This window comes from Notechis scutatus, chromosome 2 (genome assembly GCF_049901735.1).
Source record: "Notechis scutatus isolate UNSWTSFEM ecotype Mainland chromosome 2, rNotScu1.2, whole genome shotgun sequence".
Taxonomy (NCBI): domain Eukaryota; kingdom Metazoa; phylum Chordata; class Lepidosauria; order Squamata; family Elapidae; genus Notechis; species Notechis scutatus.
The window spans coordinates 242,306,803-242,329,421 of record NC_142010.1 but is presented as its reverse complement, the minus strand read 5'-3'; the positions used below and the strand labels follow the sequence as shown (position 1 = coordinate 242,329,421).

General features: G+C 38.9%; 1 protein-coding gene across 2 annotated transcripts; it reads left to right on the top strand.

Annotated features, from left to right (window-relative positions):
• Positions 1-1,596: 1,596 nt before the first annotated feature.
• SNX18 (sorting nexin 18) lies at positions 1,597-21,679 on the top strand. Of its 2 annotated transcripts, XM_087958430.1 has the most exons (3): positions 1,690-3,652; positions 6,822-6,845; positions 20,400-20,527. In XM_087958430.1, exons 1-2 carry the CDS (start codon positions 2,011-2,013, stop codon positions 6,842-6,844), a joined length of 1,665 nt encoding a protein of 554 aa, XP_087814556.1. In that variant the 5' UTR covers positions 1,690-2,010; the 3' UTR covers position 6,845; positions 20,400-20,527. The 2 variants fall into 2 exon arrangements, with proteins under 2 accessions (XP_087814555.1, XP_087814556.1); XM_087958429.1 differs by lacking the exon at positions 6,822-6,845 and having other exon boundaries at positions 1,597-3,652; positions 20,400-21,679.
• Positions 21,680-22,619: the final 940 nt, after the last annotated feature.

The window sequence follows — 22,619 nt, the reverse complement described above, 5'->3', positions numbered from 1 at the left end:
TTTAAATAGTTTGGTTTTGGTGGATTCTGATTTGAAGGAGATGGACATTCTTTCACTCTGAGTGGGCGTGAGTGGCCCCTACATTGCTGAGTAGAGGCAGAAGCTTGGGGCAGAGAAGACATGGGTCTCCATTGCCCACATTAGGTTGGGTTGGGTTCAGGAGTACATTGGATTGGAGGGGAACATGGCTGCAATATCCTGGTTTTATTGAGTCAAGGAAGTAGGCTAAGGGGAAGAGAAGATTCCAATTGGTTTTGACTCATTTTTCTGACCCAGTCCAGATCACTGGGGTGCCAGCACTCTATTAACGATGGTTAAAGTCTGTCTGTCTATAATAAGACCATGTCCATCTGTTTTGACATATGTCACTAAAACCCAATTGGAGGAAGGTTGCTCTCTCAGAAATTTGCCCAACCAGGTTTCAGGTCCTTCACCAACCTCAATACAAGGGCCAAAAAAATGTGGTGATGTTAATCTGTTATCATATTTTATCTGAAACTAGGATCAGATTACCGGTACCTAACACTAAGTAGCTGATTATGAGTACTTGTGTGTTACATTAGGCCAATCCTAAAAGAGCAACTTTCAGCTGTAGAATTAAATGTGAATGTCTCATATTCATTTCTGTCTAAGTACAGGGAAGAAACTAATTCAATTCTAATCTACACAATTTTAAATATAAAATATATTTAAAGTTGATCACCAGTATTTCCATTTGTACTTTATATTGGGCAAAAGGCAAATAGTGGAATTAATAGTGGAATTAATAATATTAAAAAACACATCCCATTAAAAGCATTTTACCCAAATCAAATTAGGGAAGGAGGGTATGTCCATAAGTTATTAAAACGTATGTCAATTTAAATTAACATTCAATTTAAGTCAACTTTTAATTTTTATAGTTTCAATCATAAATTTTAATTTAAATCATTATATGTTTAAGTATATTGTGTGTTTAATTTCTTTATGTCCAATTTCATTTTTCCTCTGATTTTCCTACCATCTGATTTCCCTACCATCACTACCAGGATTATTAATTTTTGTTTAGTCTTTATGTATAATCTCTCTATATATAAACAGCAACTACCCAGACTTGGATGATCTTAAAAAGATAACCAGGGTTTGGCCTTTTAAGAGGGATCCTTAATGTGGGAAAATCATTACAAAACGCAAAGAAAACAGCCTTATGTTGCCAAGAAAACAAACAGGGAGATATGCTCTTGATGCCAACAATAGTGCTCCGATATTTAAATCCTCGACATTTGAAAACATAAAGCAGAGTCAGAGGCTCCTAATTAAGATTTGGATGGGAGACCATCAGGTAATACCAGGGCTCTAAACTGAACACAAAATATCCCGGGTTTATACAAGAGATTAGCAAGAAAACTGTACGGCGCCTGACTGGAGTTGAATCGCTATTGAGGGTTTCCCGTCGAAGGGCCCTGACTCAACCTCAGCTTACCGGTCCCCGGAGTCAGACCCTATTTTCCAGCGCCTGAACCGGTTTCAGCGGCTGCGGGCTTCTCCCTCGTTCCGAGGCGGCGTCCCTCCCGCGCCGAACGCCAGAGGGCAGGCGGCGCACCGCGAAGCCAACCCAAAGCATCGGGCCGCCGCTCCGGCCCCATCGATGGGGGCGGCAGCTCTGGGCTCGGCTTCCCGGCCCTTTCTCTCGGCTCTGGATTAGTGAAACTGGCGACGTGGGACAGTCCCCCGGCCCGGCCCCTTCCCTGGGCGCCTCGAAGCGGCACTCGGTTGGGGAGCGCGACCGCCGAAGGAGAGGGCAGCCCTTCCCGCCCGAGCAGCGGAGAGGGAGCGGGGCTCGGGTTGAGGCGGAGGAGGCGCCCCGGGAGAGAGAGGCGGACCGGCCGTTGGCCCGCCAGAGGGCGGGCAACGAGGCCGGCCGGCCGGCGGGGGCGCGAGCTGCGCCCGTTTGGCGGCGCTGTGAGGCGGCCCTTCGGCTTCCATCCCTGCCTGGGCGGCGACCAGAGCAGCGGCGGCGGCGGCGGGGCCATGGCTTTGCTGCGGGCCCGCGCGCTGTACGACTTCAAGTCGGAGAACCCGGGCGAGATCTCGCTGCGGGAACACGAGGTGCTGAGCCTGTGCAGCGACCAGGAGATCGAGGGCTGGTTCGAGGGGGTGAACAGCCGCGGCGACCGCGGCCTCTTCCCGGCCTCCTACGTGCAGGTCATCCGAGCTCCGGTGGCCGAGCCGGCGCTCCCGCCGCCCGCGCCCGCCCCGGCCCGCTACGCGAACGTGCCGTCCGGTGGATTTGAGCCTCTGACGGCGCCGGCGACCGCCTTCAACCCCCCGCCCGTCGCCACCACCACCGCCCAGCATCACCAGCTGCCTCCGCCGGCCGCTGAGCCCTTCCAACTGCCTCCGCCGGCCGCCTCGTCGGGCTTCTCTTCCTTCCCGACGGCGCGCTCCTACGGCGGCGGCTCTTCTTACCAAGCCAGCCAAGGCAGCGACGACGACTGGGACGATGACTGGGACGACAGCTCTACCGTGGCGGACGAGCCAGGCGTCCTGAGCTGCTCCTACCCGGACTACGAGAATGCGGCGATGGGAGTCGGCGGAGCCGGAGGCTCTGCCAGCAGGTATTCCCTTTCCACCCGGTCCGATCTGTCGCTGGGCTCCCGGAGCAGCCAGCCTGGCGGCCCCTTGCATCACCCGGCCGGCGGCGCCAAGAGCTCGGCCACCGTCAGCCGCAACTTGAACCGCTTCTCCACCTTCGTGAAATCCGGAGGCGAAGCTTTTGTGCTGGGTGAGGCGTCGGGTTTCGTGAAGGACGGGGACAAACTCTGCGTAGTGCTGGGCTCCTATGGGCCCGAGTGGCAGGAAAACCCTTACCCTTTCCAGTGCTCCATCGAAGACCCCACCAAGCAGACCAAATTCAAAGGCATGAAGAGCTACATTGCCTACAAGCTGGTGCCAAGCCACACAGGACAGCAGGTGAACCGGCGCTACAAGCACTTTGATTGGCTCTATGGCCGTCTTGTGGAGAAGTTCCCGGTCATCTCTGTACCCCACTTGCCAGAAAAACAAGCCACGGGGCGTTTTGAAGAGGACTTTATCTCCAAGCGCCGCAAAGGCTTAGCTTGGTGGATGGACCATATGTGCAGCCATCCTGTGTTGGCCCAGTGTGATGCCTTCCAGCATTTCCTCACCTGTCCCAGCACTGATGAGAAGGCCTGGAAGCAAGGCAAGCGCAGAGCTGAGAAGGACGAGATGGTGGGTGCTAACTTCTTCCTGACCATTAGCGTCCCTGCTGGTGGCCCTGCTGCTCTGGACTTGCAGGAGGTAGAAAGTAAAGTAGATGGCTTCAAAAGCTTCACCAAAAAGATGGATGAGAGCACCATTCAGTTGAACCAGACTGTCAATGAGTTTGCCCGCAAGCAGGTTGCTGGGTTCAAGAAGGAATACCAGAAAGTGGGACACTCCTTCAGGGGCCTCAGCCAAGCCTTTGAAATGGACCAGCAGGCTTTTTCAGTTGGCCTCAATCAGGCCATTGCCTTCACTGGGGAAGCTTATGATGCTATTGGTGAACTATTTGCCGACCAACCCAGACAAGACCTGGACCCAGTGATGGATTTATTAGCTCTGTATCAGGGACATCTGGCCAACTTCCCAGACATAATCCATGTCCAGAAAGGTAATGTAAAGCTTTAACTGTATAAATATGCTTTTAAAAAACTGATATAAATGTCATGGACACAAATCTTTCCTCAGTTTTTTTTTACTTATTGATAAAAACATCTCAGATGAGTAATTCACATCAATCTATTAAGAAAAATATGAAAGTGTTTTGAACTGTAACAACTTTATTATGGCATAGATTTCTATCCATTTGATTCTTGTAAGCTGTGACACAGGCTGTGTTCTCTAGATTTCCCGATCTTTTGATTTCACTGCTTATATGTACAGAGGTACACAGAAAGAAAGAAAAAAATTCTCTAAACTGAAAATAAGTTTCTTCATCTTTGCCTCAGATGATGTACATTTTAGGTTGCAATCCTACATATACTTAATTAGACCTGAACGCCACTCAAATAGTAACTTCCATTACATCCATTAAAGTATAGACTTTATTAACAATCAGATGATTTTTACAGAACCATGAGATTTACAGTGATGGATGGAGGATGGGGTCATAACCGGAGCCAACTACATCAAGCTTTTTACTCATTGTTCACTTGCAAAATTTTAGAAGTATTTACCATCTTAATTACTATGGATGTTCTGGTATAATATTGTGTGTGCATGTGTGCACATGTGTGTATTGGAGAGAGGAATTCTCTAACCCCCATCATCCTCCCCCCAATATGTATTTCTCTGCTCCAGACGCTTAAGGCATGCAGAACCTTTGTCTTTTATCTCACAGGTTTTAGCAAGGAGGGAGATGCCTGTTATATCCACAGCTAGGTGTGGAGCTCTTGACCAAAATTTTGGATCCTTTAATTGAGGAAAATCCTAATGAATCACTCAGAAATTAATAGTGGCCAGCAACAATCACAACACAACTAACTAGGCATATATACATGACTAGAAATGCTTATTGGCTCTTTTTCCTCATTATATTCATTTAAATGTGAAGCTGCATATTGGTTAACATTGGCAAATATATATTTGAATGTGAAAATTCTTACAAAGAAGGGAACTGGGGACAAGAGAAGAGAAATTAGTAGTTGTGTGTTTACATGGACATCTGAGATCCATCCTTCATCTGCTGGCATTTCATTTATTTTCCTTATTTCATTAAGTTAATTGCGTGCGCACGCGCACACACACACACACACGTCAGTAAATTTTGGGCAGTTTACAAAACCTGATACTTAGTAAAAAGTTAAAAACATAAACAAAACCAGAGCCCTAACTAAGAACAATCAAAGTAATAGAGACATACCAGCACCATACACACAAACATTAACCCCAGGCCTGTTCTCAGCCTAAAATTATTTTGCTTTCACTGCCAATTTAAAAATTATTTCTTTCTTTTAAATTTAAATAACAGTTGCAACTCATACATGAAAACTCAATCACTCTTTCTCTGGCTTCATTATCATACTGCTGCTACCCTGTGTATCTGACACAAATCACAGACTCTTCCTGTTTTTATTCTGTTCAAGTACAAGACTAGAGAACAAGGCTGTTGAGCTATTCTGGGCCAATGCCAATTTGTGTGTGTGTGTGTAATCTGAGGCAGTCATGGGCTCTGAGCATCAACCAGAGATGCTCAGTTTACAAGAACAGAATAAGCAACTCAAGTGATCAGATTGGTTTTGGGGAAATACAAAAGTGCATCAGAAATCACATTTGGCAAACAGTTCTGTCCTTTTATGTACTCTGCCTGTGTGCCTATCATTAGAATGTGCCACCATGGCAAAACAATAACATTGCCAGAGAATGATTATACCACATGTGAATGATAGCAAGAGACTAAGAGTAGATCTTATTGTTTATTTGCTTAGATTCAGAATAGGCAAAATAGAAGGGGGGATCTCTAGGTTTGGAGAGAAATGGGTTCCTCCATTAACAATAAAAATGTTTTTGTAAAATAGCATATATACTTTTCAAAAAAAGACTAAAATTCAGAAGAAAAATTTGTAAGGATACTTTTAAAAAGGTTATATTTCTTTAAACAAAATACTGCTGTAGATGTCTATTCATTTAATGTATGTGCAGCTTGAAGCTCAAATACCTTATTATTTTGAAATATTTTGTTTCATTTTCCATGAAGGCCTGATACTCTTTGTAGTATCAATTGAGTAGTATCTTAATATGTTTTTATGAAGGAAAAATAAGCCAAATATCTTAATCAATTTCAGACCACATATGACTTGATTGCTTCATCAATTACTTATTTTTTAATTAGCTGGGTAATTATCTTTGGGCTAGGATCCAGAGTACTGTATATTATAAATCCATTATGATTGTAAGTAGTAAGTTTCATTGATCTAAATTTGTCAATGCAGAAGAAGATTTAATTTGGATTTGAGCCATATTTCTTGGCTCATTGCATTTTTGTTTTTGTGTATTCTTCTTCCCCAAGAATCAATTTCTGTGTTTAGTTTCTATGTAAGTTATGATACTGAAAAATTACATGGATTCTAATGTTTTGTCATTAAGAACTCTTCTGTGAGAACTTTCTTCAGATAAATTTATAGTTAGTTTTCATTTATAATGGTATGTTTGTCACACTTGTATCTGATTTCCTTTTTAGTTTTAATCAGCTGATGTAATTCTGAATAAGTAGGAAAGGATAAGGGAATCTGGCTGGTATTGGGTTTGATTTAAGGGTTTTTTTGCCATGCAGATGGAAACACTTGATGTAACAAAACATTGAGGAGGAAGAGAAAGATGGTGATACTTAGGCTGACTGTTTAAATAAGATCTCCGAGGAATATAAAGAGACATTTATAATAGTTTAAACATGAGTAATTCAGATTTAAATACAAAATATATATTGTAATTACTAATACAGTATTTTATCATTAGATGTTATTCATGTATGAATATAGCAAGACTACTGTGATTAGATGGATGGATGGATGGATAGTGATAGTGTTATATTATCATTCTGATTTAAAATTAGAATCAATATAGATTTTTCAAAGACAGATTGCTTAATATAAAACTGATAAAAGGCCACTGTCCTAAACATTAGTTTGGATATTCTCATGGGTTTTGTGGCATCCTAACAAGAGAACAAGAAGGGCAATTGAATTGCTTTCCTCAGTTTTTCGTTCTTGAAGAATTTTCTGAATAAGCCAAGTGAGGGATACTTGTTTTAATCAAGTAATCTGATCTCTATTATATTTCAGTGCTATTCTTCAGACTCCTTTAAGGTAAGGCCTGTTCAATCAGTGCCAGTATGATTAGTGCTTAAATACTATTACATTACAGCAGACTAGCACAAAGTGACTTTATGGTATTAATTCAGCCACTTAATATTTGAAGAACATCAAAATATGGAGATTATATATATATATGTATTCAGCTTTGTTCAGGTTTTTCCCATAGTTGTGCTTTTAAAGTTGTACCAATGTTTTGGCAGAATCTTATCTGCCATCATCAGGCTTCTGTATTGTGTTCGTCTGTGAGTCAGACTTTCACAGCTGTTTCTGTTTTAAATTTGGGGCTAGCCTACGTTGTGCCAGAATGGTTTTTTCTTCATCCTGATTGGTTGGGAGTCTTGGTCTGTGTTTATTGGTCTTGGAGTTTGCTGTGTTCTGCTTGATTGGTGTTTCTAATATCTTCTGTCTGTTTTGTAGCTTTTTTTGTCTTGATTGGCTGCCAACATTGTGTTTCCTGTATTGGAGGCTTTAAGTGCGGCTTGACTCCGAGTAAACGGATGGCTATCATTTATTAGGAAGCTAAGTTTCATCTGGGTGCCTGGTAGGGGTGTGTTTGAGCTGGAGGTATCGGGGGGGGGGTCTGTTTGTGCCCAGGTGTTTGGCTGGCTTGTGGTGTGGATATTTTTTTGTTTGAGAGTGCAGGCTTCCAGATAATTTACAGTCTGGTGGAGTCATCTCTTCTATACTCGGAGCCAAGCCGCACTAAAAGCCTCCAATACAGAAAACACAATGTTGCCAGCTACGAAGCCGAAAGCACCAGCCTGAGGATGGCGAGTGGGACCTCGCCGAAACGTCGCCAAGATAATCTTACACAGGAAAAGACCCGAACACACCTAGACATATATATATATATATATATATATATGGCATTCAGCTTTGTTCAGGTATTTTCCCACGTCATTGCAGTTGTGCTTTTAAAGTTGTAGCAACGTTTCAGCAGAATCTCATCTGCCATCATCAGGCTTCTGTATAGTGTTCATCACGTTGCTGCAACTTTAAAAGCACAACTGCAATGACGTGGGAAAATACCCGAACAAAGCTGAATGCCATACATGTAAGTACCCGCGAAAACTTAAGAATATATATATTTGTTGTGGCTCCGGGCTTGGATTCAGCTCCTGTGGCTGATATGAGTGAGGAGGACATGGCAGAAAAATATGAGCCGGCAGGGCTCAGTGATGGGAATAGTAACCAGGATGAGGAGATGGATGTGACAAAGGAAGACAGACCTGAAATATTAGAATTGTCAGGACCTTTGACCTCCTCTGGTTCCTTATCTGATCAACAGCCGGGAATGGCTGACAGGGAAGTTTTGAGAGAGTCTTCTAGTGGAGATGAGAACTTGGAAAACTTGTGGTTAAATGTAAGGAACAGAAGAGCGATTAAGGAGGCAAACCCAGTTAGAGCGAAGGAGGAGGGCGAGTCAATAATTAAGGAAATTAGCACGTTGCCTCAATGAGTATAAAAGGACACAGCTGGGCTGGTAAAATTTGCCAGGAACAAAGTGACTTATTGCGTGAAGACGTTACAGCAGAAGCTCTGAGGCTTCCAATGAATGCAAGCAACTTGTAGTTAAAAAAACTTTAAAAATTGCTTTTAGGTATATGCATCTATATATATACACACACACACACACACACACACACACACACACATTTTAGTATATATTTGCATTTTCAGTAATGTGTCTGTATGTGTGTGTATATATATATATATATATATAGATAGATGCATATACCTAAAAGCAATTTTTAAAGTTTTTTTTAACTACAAGTTGCTTGCATTCGTATTGGAAGTACCAAGGTGCTTCCGGGTTGAAAAGATTAGCTGGTAATATCATTGTTGCTCAGGGGACGCCAGTTGGGGCTCCTTTTATGCCCCATGTATGTTAATGTGCCCACTGAAGTGGTACCTATCTATCTACTCGTGATTACACTCTTTCAAACTGCTAGATTGGGAGAAGCAAATGGCAGGAGCTCACCTCGTCATTCAGGGTCTCAAACACGGACTTGCTAATCATCAACCCAGTGTCCTACCCACGTAAACTACCTTCAGATTTTAAGTACAAACTACAGATTTTAGTATTGTGTAATCTGACAGTGCCAATCTCTTGATAATTGATTAAATTGCTAGTTGGGACTGGGTTTTTAATACCTTTGGTGGAGGAACATTGACCCATAAAGCAAAATATTTGTAGCTCAGAGTTGCAATGAGGGGTCCTTGGTGTTCTCTTGAGCTGGGGCTGCTTTCTTTTCTTGTGTTTTTTCAGACACTTTATTACTCAAACTAGGTGCACTGCAAGAAAACAGTCCCAGCTCAGAGAGCACCAAAAACATTGACACATTAATGGCATTCTTCACAAAACCCTGACAACCCTAGTTTTGCCAACAGGCCTGGGGACTAAAGAATGGGATAGAGCCTATCAAGTGACTTATTTGATTGATTGAGTCAGTAGTGGTATTCTACCGGTTCAGCCCGGTTATACAAAGCCGGTAGAGGCGATGAGCAGTGGAGATGGAACCGGTTCTCTCCGCCACTTTGCTGTTCAGCCCACCTGCCCTCCCAGGCTCCCATACTCATCTTTATCCTCTGAATTTGAAGCGCAGCTGCTTTGCGCGGCACAACAGAGTGCCGCGCGGCAGTTGCTGAAGTGACCAGGAGAGTGCAGGCTTGCAGGAGGTGAGTTAGAATGCCTGGGTGGGTTTGGCACCCGCCCGCAAAGGTTGTGCACACGCACAAAGCACTCCCACCAAGCCACACCCACTGAACCGGTGGTAACAATATTTGAATCCTACCACTGGGGCGTAGGTGAGTTATTGCTATTTTTTTATATGGGGTTTTTATCTTTATAAGCAGCCTGGAGTCACTAAGAGCCAGCTAGGCAACCATATACATTTTCTTAAATAAATAAACATGTCACATCCTATTCAAATGAGGTATGAGTATTCCCTTAAAAGAAAAACCAATAATGGATATTTCCAACTATTAGAAAACTTACTTGTAAATCAGCCCATGTTAGAATTAATCTACATTGGGAAAATCGTATTACCTGGGATTAGTTCTCTTTACCATCTAGAAATTGCCTCTGAAATGTTGTCAAGGATCACTCTATGCATGCATATAAAAACTATGTCTGTATATAACTCTTTGCAGAATGTTTTTATTTATTTTATTTTTAAGAACAAATATATTTATATATGACTGTTCAACTCACTCTCAATGATTCCAGGCGGCTTACGAGGATAAAACCCACAAAACCCACCCGTACCCACACCCTTGACATCTCAAGACAGAGGTCACTTGATTAGAGCTTCACAAATTGTAGCTTGTAGAGCTAAACAGACAGCTGAAATCCACATTCTGTACCTGCTTTATAATCTCAAACAGATTAGCAAAAACAAGAATAAGCCATCAGAAACACAGATACTTAGTGAGTTGGCGATGGACTAGTATGCACTGGGCACAGCAGTTTCTGCAGTGAAATACTGTATGATGATACCAAAGTGATAAGTGTACAATGATGTATGTATACAAATGCTGCCCTTATGTAGTTGCATCAGGATGGCTACTACAGTTACATAAGTTATGGCCTTTGCATGACTATATCATCTTGTTTCATCCATGGACAATCATGATCAGATGCTGAGTTTTGCCTCTTAATAGCAAAATAAGCTGATATGATATAAATGCTGAAGAACGTTTCAGTGTTGCTCAAATACACACTTAGCATCCGCTGGTATAAGAGTTTATCAGTACAAGCACTCCTCATTTAGTGACCACGATGGGGACCAGCAAATTGGTTGTTAGTGATGCCATCACAACATGAACCATCACAATTTTACCATTTTACTTCAGCTTTTCTTTGCTTTAGAGACCTGCAAAGATTGTAAACATGGCTATCTGGGACAAAGTTACTTTTTCATCAGTGTCATAACTGGAATGGTCACTATCAGAGGCAGTCGCTAAATGAAGACTACCTGAACTGAGGCTCTAAGGGTCTGAGATATTCCAAAATGTGTATTTTGTTAATTATATTTTAAAATCTGCAGTATACTTTACAGTTTCTGCAGTGATGTTATAGTCAATAAAGTGCTGGACTTAAAAGACAGGACATTTAGACCTGAAGACTGCTAACTGACTTTCCTTTAGTAAACTTAAGGGATAAAAAAATGCATGTATTGTATGTTAGACTCTGCTTTCTTGGACAAAAGAAAAGTTTGTAAATCTTGTAAAAATGCAGTTGTAATTCTTTTAATTCAAATCTCAATGTGCTTCTCAGTATTTGTAACCATAAAGCAAGAACACCCTTGAGTGGGATTGTATGGCAAGTACAGGGGACAGTTGTGCTACCCAGCAAAAGATGGATCACTGAATGAGTACTGTCAAGTCAATATAATATTGACTACCTAGATAATTTCCAGAATAATTTACCTTCATACTGGCCTTTTAACCCTTTTGTGGTATATTCACTGCTGATATAACTGAATCTGTCACCTTGTCACTGGTCATGCTCTTCCTCTTTTTCCTTCAACTTTTCCTAATTATTTATTTCCACATAATGATGTGTCCAAACATGATACAAGGACTACACAAGTTTAATAAAAGCAATTTATAAAGGATAATGTAAAGTTAAGGCAGAGTATTTACTATGCTAGTGCTGCTGTCTATGCAGAGCCCAGTCAATCTCCTATTTTAATGAGTCATAAGGAATGAAGCATGTAGTAATATTGAAGAGCACAAATGACAGGAATATCTAATCAAAGTAACAATTCATAATTGAACCTATTCATAGTCAGTAAGGTGAGCATATTTTCAGTTTCCAGCATATTTCCATTCCATTGGCTGTCCCACAGGTTTAAGAGCTTATCTTATGAACAAAAACCCTCAAAGGTCAGAAATGTTCACAAAGTATTATAAAGATAAAGTTATTCATCTCTACTTTATCTTGGATGTAGCAAATCTAATCAGTTGTCACCAGTGCTGTCCATCAGCTTTCAGATGGAGTATCTTTTACCACTAAGGCAAGTTATATCTATTCAGGGATTCCCCAGCCTCAGTTACTCATGCTTTTACCACTTTATTCTAATGTAGGATTACCTTTGACAATTGCTTGAGATCTGCAGATAGATTACTAATGAGGTCTTGTTTTTTGTATTTGCTATTCTTTCCAGTTCAGTTAAAAGTTTGAGTTAGTTTTATGTACTGTATATGTATGTGTATTACTGCCATAGGCCACCAACCCCCAGGCAAGCGGTGGGCAAGCACATTCATGTGTGCAGCTCCATTTGGGCCGGCAGCGTTCCATCCGTGCAAGCAGTGGCTATGTTAACCCGCAACTTGTGCAGATGAGGCTGCACACACTCATGCCTGAGCCTACTGCTTGCATGAAACCTTCCTCTCCCCCCACCGCCGGTCTGCAAAGCCAGAACACTTGGAGACTACTCTGTTCACTATTACTACTAATAGCAAGAACAGAATAAGAAGTTAGCAAATAGTGTTAAACTTTTACATACCTTGACTATCAGTGGTTCTTGAATGTGCTTGTTACGATTTACAAGTCCTCAAAAGCAGAATTTTCAATGGAGGTGTCCTGTTTGCTATCTGATATGACGGCAGTGGGCTATCAAGAAGAATATACACTTGTTTAGTAGCTCATTAGCAAAGAGTTCAGCTAACATTTACCTTTCTATCTATTCCACACTATAAAAACTTTTATTGACGTAATGTAAGTTACCTAACTTTAAGTTAACATTATTTTTGTTTTATTATATTTTATTATTGTTGTTATATTTATATTTTAATTTTAACATGAGATTGTCATTCAAAAGACATATATATGTAAATAAAACTATTACTGCTTAGCTATTTCTAGCAACAGCTAAATTTTGTATTTCTTCCTTCTCTCCCTTTCTCTTTCTCTCTCTCCCTTTCCTTCCTGCCTTCCCTCCTTTGCAGTCTTTCTGGAAAATCTTTGAATGCTGGAAAGAAGTAAAGGGAAAATTGTGATTGAACAAAGTAATTGTTCTGCAGCAATAACAATGGAAGAATCATATGCATAAGATGGTAGATATGTTTTCCATTCCTGTCCAAATACGAAACTTTGGACTCCTGAACCTTTCACGATAAGAAGATATTCTTGTTCTAAGCAATACATGCTGCCTCATCTCCATCTATACTATTGGTTATACTTTTTCCTCCCCTTTGTCTCTCTGCTTTAATTCAAGGCTTACTGAGTTACAAAGCTGGAATCTGCTGTGCTTAGAAAGATAGATCAGCACTTTGACTCCAGGATGTTAAAGGGTACCAAAGCTGTCCATTGCTCAGGGATATGTAGCACCATTGTTTATCAAAACAAAAACAAATGAAAAACTTGGTGCTTAATGGAAATGCAGCTGATAGCAAATAGGCTATCTATATGCAAGGTCATAGAGTTAATAAAACTATTCTATATAATTTATAAAATACTTAGGTCTTGAGAAAACTGGAGAAATTCCATTTTAGAACAATAAGAAAGGTAGGATGGAATACATGCCATCCCCAAACTTGGCATACTGTTTTTGCTGAACCTTCTGGCAAATAAATTTGCTTTTGCATGCTACCCAATTTTTTCATGTAGGGGTTGGTTTTTTTGCCAATGGGAACAGCTAAACAAATGTTGACTATCCTTCCTTGACTATTTACATCCAAAAATAATTTTAATTCCCCCAAATGCTAGAATCTTAAGAGAAAGACAAAGCCCAGGTTAATGTTGGCTTGTTAGGAAAAATCAAGGTAGAGATCCTAATTCAAATTTTATCTTCAAACAAACAAATTTATAAACATATGCTGATTTGTTTAACAACTCTTTCTGAATGCAGGTGAATTCAGTTGGAAGGATACAATAGCACCTTCAAAAGTCAGCCATTCTGGGTTGCATGACCCAGATAATTTTAGGAGAATTTTCACTAGATTTCCCTCATATTTTGACCACCCTTAATATGATATAAAGTAATAGATATCTGTTGGAGACGTGTCTCTATTCAATTTCTGTTTGGTTGTTGATGTAACCAGGACCAAGAAATGTGAGGAGCGAACTGGGAGCTGTGGTTTACCTCCCACTTTGCTTTAGGTTCATTCAGTGGCAATCCAAAACCCACTCAGACTTTTCATTGCCAGAGTTCAAAAGTTTCACATTAAACTTTGTTCATATGCAATATCATGAAATGCAAAACTTTTGAGTGTTAGGAAATTCGGAAGCAGAATAGTTGGCAGTCTAACAGAAGAAATAACTCCATTCAGATTAAATTAGATCCAGGTAAACAGTTTAGCCATAGAAGAAGAAACATTCCCAAGACTAACAAAATCTATCTCAATCAAACAATAAAATGTATTGAAGAAAATATAAGCAGAATAATGAAGAAAGAATCAAGATACAAGATAAAAGTAAATAAAATTTTGCACTGGAAGACTCTGGATAAAGTGATAAACTATTCTATGCCAGTAGACCTCATCTTTAAATGGAATCTTATGTATCTGCCTTATTTGATGCAGAGAATCAATCAAAAATTTTGGCTGTCCACAGGAGCAAAAAGAAATAAGAACAAAGAGCTTCAGGTGATAGCAACAGCAATAGCATTTAGACTTTTATAGACTTATATATTCGTGGTGTTTTACAGTATATTGCCCCCAACAATCTGGATCCTTATTTTACCAACTTTGGAAGGATGAAAGTCAACCTTGAGCCAGTCAGGATCGAACTCTTGGCTGTGGGCAGAGTTAGCCTGCAGTACTGCATTCTAATCACTGTGCCCTGTCCAGTGAGGAATAGAGTACAGGTAGTTCTCAACTTACGATCACAATTGAGCCCAAAATTTCTGTTGCTAAGCAAGACAATTGTTGAGTTAATTTTGCTCCATTTTACATCTTACCAGAGTTGCTAAGTGAACCTCTGCAGCTGTTAAATTAGTAACATGGTTGTTAAGTCAATCTGGCCTCCCCGTTGCCTTTGCTTGCCAGAAGGTCACAAAAGATGATCATATGATTCCAGGACACTGCAATATCATAAATATGAGCCAGGTGCAAAGCATCCAAATTTTGATCAGGTGACTATATGGAATGTGGATGCTACAATGGTTGTAAGAGTGAAAAACAGTCATAAGTCACTTTTTCAATGCCACTGTAACTTTGAACAATCACTAAATGAAATGTAAGTCGAAGACTACCTTTACAGAGACAGGTGAAGAGCCATTTGTGGGGCAGTTATTCTCAAAATGACCTAGGCAGTTGAGAATGAGTCTTGTTCATTTTCAGGGGTGACTGAGATGTGAGTAGAGGAAGGTATGAATTGGATCATTTTGTTAATCAACTGAAAAGGCCAGCCAGGACCAGACTGCATTCCAGAAGCATAAAATGAAATTGCACAAACTACCTGAGAGTTTCATGTTGCCAGTAGTTGATTCACAATGGACTTGATTGTGATTACAATTATAAGTAAGCTACTTAATTTTTTTTAAATGTCAGCTAAAGGTATTTTGTATGCCTGCTGAAAAAGACTTACAATATGGTAAATATCTAAGTCTAGAATTTGTTTTTGTAATCAATGTCTTGATTACATTTTTTGTAAAATGGAAAAGCAGTAGGGGCAATTAAGATTAATTTATAATACCTCCCGATTTATTTTATTTTGGTAGCTTATACTTGTACATACCAATTCAGTCAAGTTGATGACTGAAGTTGATTAAAATGTAGTTTTAGCATTCTGTTTACACTAATCACAATGTGAAATAATATTCAGACTAATTGAAACTTTTCCAACAATGAACCTGTTCACAAATGAGGTATTATATGTCCATATTTTTATTTCTGAACTTCAGTAATTTGAAAGTATTCCCTAAGCCAACATTCTGTGAGTTGTAGTCTATATGTCTTCAAATTGCCAAAGTTGAGAAACATTAGTTTTGTCTAATAATTTTGGAAGTGTCAGATAAAGAATGCTCCATTCAGCAATTTCCACATAGTGAGGTGGGATGACGTTGGTGGGATCTAGAGTCCTGTCAAAGTCATAGATGTGAGATAGGCAGCCATTAATTTTCCAAATAAATCTAAGGCTTCCCCTTTTGGGGGGTACATTGAAGTTGTAAATATGTACCCAGAAGACTGAACTTGGATCACAGGTTGTCCATCAACTATTTTGCAGATTTTGACACCTCCCTTTCTGTGCTCATGGTTCCGACTCATGTTATGCTTATTGGAGCATACCAGGCAAATGTTACCTGGAAAAAGCAGAGACACTTTTGCAAAACATCCCAATTAAGTGCAGTCTGGGGGGAAATATTTTGCTAGGCCACATGAATGGATGGGTGGGACAGAATTAGAGAGTACAATTGGAAAGCCATTTGGAAATCCAAAGATGAATGAGAATGATGATTATTTGATGAGTATCTACTTTTGAAAAGGTGTCTTTGTTTTTAATCAAGCATATGTTTGCTTATGCATACACATGGTAAAGGAATGAAATTACTTGGATAGAAACTGAAGCAAGAATGCTGGAAAAAGTATTCTGGAGATTTGTTCAAGAATAATAGCAGTGTGTCAAAGAGTTGAAATGTAACAAATGTTATCAGTGTTAACATCCAAGAAAAATATGGCTAACAGCTAAACTGAATCTGCTTTTTTACCATTTCACTGGTTCCATTTATGCCTACAAAAGCAACAGAAAGCAAGCCTAACTGCTTCACCCAATGGCAAACTTTTGGAGTTATCTAATAACTGCTATGATACCTTCTATCAATAATTTCTTCTACAGGCTAACCATCCTTTCTATAACTGTTTCTGATACAACTTGGCTTTCATTCTTTTTATCATCTTAGTAGTCTTCCTGATTTGGTTTTACTTCTTTAATAATGAACAGATGAAAAATTATTGTAATTAAAATTTTGTTATTTAAAAAACACTTAAAGCACATGTTTTTAATTGTAAAACATAAAATTTGCATACTTTCATCAAATCTGTTCCATGATACAGAATTTTTAAGCTATTGCTTCCAGCAAAGACATTCAAGCTAAAGTGAATTCATATCTTGGTGCCCTCTGTGCTTATGTACCATTTCTTGTTTTTCAGTTATCTGAAATTTAGGGAAAGTGGTTTTTCAGGATATTAATATTCAATAACTTCAGAATCTGAGTGCAGAAAAATAACAATAACTGCATGGAATCAAATTCAGTTCACTCACTGATGGATCTGTTCCTCTCAGAAACATAGTATCTACCTGTAACAGTTTCCTGATTTGGACCTGGTGATTTGTCTCAGTATTACTGTAATTGTCAAAACCAAATGTGTGAAATAGATACGGATCTGTATCAGTTTATGCTCTTGAATGGTGCAATATGTTTTTCATGGGATTGTGGAGAGTTTGTACTGTAGAACGAAAAGTTGGACTTTGGAAACTATAATCATTGAAACTGCGATTGCATACCATCTTGAACCATACTAAAAGGTTAATGTAAGCATTTTATTTAAGAAAAGAAAGTAATTCAAAAAAAATTGTTATATTTTAATTTTGTCATTACACTAAGAATTATATTAAGCTTCTATAGCAATGCAATACTAACCTTTCATAACATATCTGGGTATGAAACCCCTTATCAGGTTTTGGTGATAAACCAAATATAAGGGGTTAGTTTTACTTTTCTGGGAAGAGAACTGCTGTTAAGAATAATATTTACTGAATTAGTCAAGACAGAACGTTACTTGCAACAAGGAAGAGGAAAGCAGGGGTCCGGGATATCTGAGGAGCCATCTCACCCCAATGGGACTAGGCTAGTGGAAGAGGCCAGTTATGGACTCCATCTGCAAAGTAATTTCAGTGGGTGGAGCCAAGGAGAAGATCTTTCTCCACTGTGGCCCTAGCCCTGTGGAATACTCTACCACCATAGAGTAGAGTATGCCGCCACCCTTTTGGTCTTCTCAAAGGATATTACCATTTAGTTCTGTTGGTTGGTTTGGTGCCCTGAGTGGGGGCAGGGAGGGCACTCACTGCTGATGGGGTTGACAGGATAAGAAGACCTCCTTTCATTGCTATCTGGTGGTTGTTGTTGGGTTTTGTTTGGTTTTGGTTTTGGTATAATTTTTAATTTGCACAGTTTTAATATCTTAATTATTTTTCTGTTTATCTATTTATGATCTGTAGAGAGTCACCTAACTGGGGAGATGAATGGCATATAAATTTAAATAATAATAATGGGATGTCATTAAGAAAGGATAGGTAAAGGTTTTTTGGTTAATTGCTTTGTAGCTTCCCCTAGCCCTTACTCCTCTGTGTAAGAAGCTACAGGAACCACGCAGAGACCAATTATTCTTAGTTGGTTGCTGCGTGGTTCCTGTAGCTTCTTATTTTGAAAGTAGATTTTTCTGAGGCAAATGGGACAACAGTCTTAAGTCTCCCTAGTTCCAGCAGAGTGGGTCTGTTACAGTTTCTGTTGTCTAGGGAGCTCTGGTGCCTGCATTGTGGAATCTTCTCCCAATCTTCCTTCAGCAATAGGATTCTCTATGATACCCATTTTTAAAGATATAGTCTATACTTTTTTAAAACAAAGTGCAGGTAGTCCTCAGCTTACAAACACAATTGCAACCAGCATTTCAGTTGCTAAGTGATGCAGCTCAAACAAGTCATTATGTGTTTAAAATTGATCCATTTTTACAACCATTTTTACCCCAGCCGTTAAACTAATTGCTGTTCTCCTTAAGCTATGTGGTCATTAAATGTGTCACACAATCATTAAGTGAATCAGCTTCCCCAATTGATTTTGCTTGTCAGATGCCTGCTGGGAGGTCACAAATTGCAATCACATGATCACAAGATGCTGCCACTGTTGTAAATGCTAGCTGGTTGCAATTTGTAATTTTGAGGACGAATTGTAAGTCACTTTTTCAAGGCTATCATAGTTTTGGTCATCCTTAAATGAACAGTGGTAAGTCAAGGACTACCTATATAGAGAATGTGAAAATAATATCTAACCAGTTCATCCCTTCCAACCACCACTTGTGGTAAATATTTTACAAACTTAGGACACTCCCAGAATCAATCAGCTCACTCAACTGTTACGCTTATAGTACCACCTACTGTAGTGTAAGACATAGATTTTCTAGGACATAGAGTTCTAGGAGTCTTGGAAATCCTGATGCTATTTAGAAACTTGCATGTCAGTAATGAATTCAGAATAATGGTTCCTTGAAATTTGGCAACCATTGTATCTCACAGTACTTTTATGAACTGACTCTGTGAAAGAGATTCCGCAGCAATTTGAAAGAGCTTCTTCAGCAAAGTCTCTTGGAAAGTTTTAAAAAGTTTAAAGCAACTGCTCCAGCAAGCTTACTTGTTCCATACAATGCTCACATATTCTACTTGTAAGACTCAGGAGGCAGTTTGGCTTAATCTAGTGATAGCTGCATCTTTTTTTTAATCCAGTAGGTAAAATGACCTAGTAATTAAAATCCTATTATGGCTGGTTAATATTAAAATGACTTTAACATAATGCTGGTTTGAGGAGACATTGATTCCAGGGTTACCTTTCAGAGTTGCCTTTCTTGCAGATCCAGCCTGCCTTAATCTCTGACAACAGACTCGGGAAGGATGGAGATACCCTGGGACACTATTGATTTATGTTGGGAGGTTTATGGCCACTGTTTTTTTTAAAAAATAGATTGAGGGAAGCTAGGACAAATGTTTGATATGTATGTCTTTCTGAATTTGGAGATGTACAAATTTAGTCGCAGATTTAGATGTACTAAAATGTGTGTAGCATTTGACATTTTTTAAATGGCTTATCTGAAAGATTTACAAAATAAAATTAACAGAACTATGAGAACATATCCAAAACATGGTTATATGTTTCAGACTCTTATGCAATTACAATGTGATTTTCAACCAGCTGGGTGGGGAATTCTGGGACCTGAGGTCCTCAAGTCTTAAAGGTTGGGCACCTCTGCCAAGGTTGGGCACCTCTGTTCTAAATGGTTTTTCGAATTTGGTTTTATTTACTTCAAATGACTCTGTGCAGACAAAGGTTGTTGGCTTGAAGTCTGTTTAAGCAAACAAGAAAATTCTAGGGAGTGGTTCAAAATATCTCTAGCAATACCAAATGTTCTCAGTGAAAAAAGAATTCTTATTTGGTTAATAAACAAGTTTGGATGATATTTTGTTCACTTTTACTTACTTTTTGTTCCCTATTCTTAAATACAGAACATTACAGAATGTGGAGAGATAATATCTTAGATTAATAACCACAATATTTACCTACTATTTTGAAAGAGAAAAGCTATTCCAATTCAAGCATGTATTAGATTCAAGGCAAAACATACGTTTGAGTTGCTGAATTTTTTTGGTTTTTGTTTAGTCAAACAAATCAGACATAGGTTATAATATTCAACATGACAAGATTTATACCTGCAATGTATGTCATATAGCATTGTAACTATTTATAATTTCTGTATAAATTAGTAATATCTTTTAATATTTTTCATCTTTCAATAATTGTTTTGTTTTTGTTATTTTTATCCAACGTGCAGGAGCCCTTACCAAAGTGAAGGAAAGTAAGCGGCATGTAGAAGAAGGAAAAATGGAAATCCAGAAGGCTGATGGGATTCAGGATCGTTGTAACATTATTTCATTTGCCACTTTGGCGGAGATTCACCATTTCCATAGAATTCGAGTCAGGGACTTCAAATCACAAATGCAGCATTTCTTACAACAGCAAATCCTTTTTTTTCAAAAAGTGACCCAAAAGTTAGAAGAAGCTCTTCACAAATATGACAACGTTTAATGTTGCTTAATTAATAAACTTTACAATGGTGGCTATTTCTTGGATTGCAGATGGAATCAACCACAGAAGCAAATGCTGCTCTAATGACCGTTAACACCTCTCGGGGTGTTTTACAAAGCTCTTTTTTGTAATTGTTCTGAATTCCAGAACCTAATAATTGCATAAGGAGAAAATAATTATGCATTCATAGCAGAGACTATACTATACATTGTAACTAAATTATACCCAAAATGCCTACACTACCATCATAATGTCTTTTGAAATAATGATTATACTATTTGCCTTATTGCTTTTTTGAAATATGGTATTTTAGTGCATATGCTATAGACCTCAACATGTCGAGGTCTTTAAGGAAGTGGGCTAATGCCCGCTTCATACGCCTTTTAAAAATTCTCCTTGGTTTGAATTTCTTAAATTCAGCCAATTCTCTGTTTACAAATTCCTATTAGAGCAGCTATGCGATTTTGTGCCTTTAGCATTTTTCATTTTTTTTTCTAGTAATGACATTTTTATGATTGAATGAAGGGTGGCAGCTCTGACAGGGCTTGATTTCAAACCTCATAGTGACTCAAAAATAACTAGTTATATAACTTGCACACTAGACACTATGATAAATGTTGGTAAAGCAACAACAAAATTTAAAATAATTTTAGATTCTGTGTTGATTGAATAATACTATTTATTATTTTTACCAGAATATTAAGTACACAAGCAACAATGCAGCATTGCTGTATTTCCTTTCTTAATATGTCAGCATAAAATTTTTCTGTGTAATACATCTTTGGATAGAAATTTGGACCATTTATCTAATAAAAGGATACTGAATTATATCAGTGGGATGCGACTAAAGGTTCAAAGAATAATGCTTGCATGCATGTGTCTGTTGTTTGGAAGATTTTTCTGGCAGTTGATTTGTTTGATTCTAAACATGGGCCCACATTGTCACTTGAAACTTGCTAATGCCAAAAAGCATTACTGTTCAGTGAAGGTATTTGTTGGTTAGAAAAAAATACATGTATATTAACATATTTGGTGTTCATGATTCCTGTTATTTAGAGGGTTAAGAATCCACTGCGTGAAAATGTTAATTGAGGCCTTAACACAAAGAGATGCTGGAAAAGGTATCAACTTACATGCCCTCTATCACTTTCTTCTGCTGGTGTCTCATTTTAGTGGTGGCTGGGAGAATCAACCTATTTCTGTATTGTATTAGAATGCTTTTTGAATATATTCTGGAACCTGATACATTCACCAGGTTTTAGTAAATCAATCTAATTGTAGCCCTACAAGTTTGTTTATACTGGGCTGTTAATTTACTGCTAGACAAAAAAACTTTTGACACTTGTGACTGATCTCACATCCTTCCCTTGTCCACAGAGGAATTTAAAATAGCCAATCTATTCACTGGCTTTTCATTCCACTGTGGTCACTAGTTATTTCTCTGTGGACATCTAGTTATTTCTCTACTGCATAGATATGGCATATTTAAATTGGTTCCAAATTTAGACAAATGATATTCTCCTGGCTTGATACTGTACAGAAGTACATCTGCATATTGTTGGAGAAAAAATTAACACCATACATTGAAGTTGCTCCAGTCTTCCTGCTTGAAGTTTCAGTAGCAACATTACAGTACACAGGCATGGAGATTGATCGCTTGGGCCCAAATATTTTTTTTTATTTTAAAACTTTTTTTAAAGTAGAGTTTTATTCCAGCATTTTAAAATATAATTGGTAAAATTCTAGAAAAATACATAGCTAATTATGCACAATCAAGTTAATTTTCTGCATGTTGACCAAAACATGTAATTTTATGGTGGTCATAAAAATGTTGACTTTTTTAGGTTAAGATTGACTCCTATTGATTGAATCTATGAAGTTTGTTAACAATGTGCCATCTTACGTTTTTGTTTGTTTGTTTGTTTACCTCTATACCTGGCTAACCGCTCTGAAATTTTCAGCTGAG

Excerpts from the sequence above, each read along its gene's own strand:
- SNX18 (XM_087958429.1), top strand. The coding sequence starts at position 2,011 with ATGGCTTTGCTGCGGGCCCGCGCGCTGTACGACTTCAAGTCGGAGAAC. Across the intron at positions 3,653-20,399 it reads CATAATCCATGTCCAGAAAG|GAGCCCTTACCAAAGTGAAG; the intron begins GTAATGTAAAGC and ends TCCAACGTGCAG.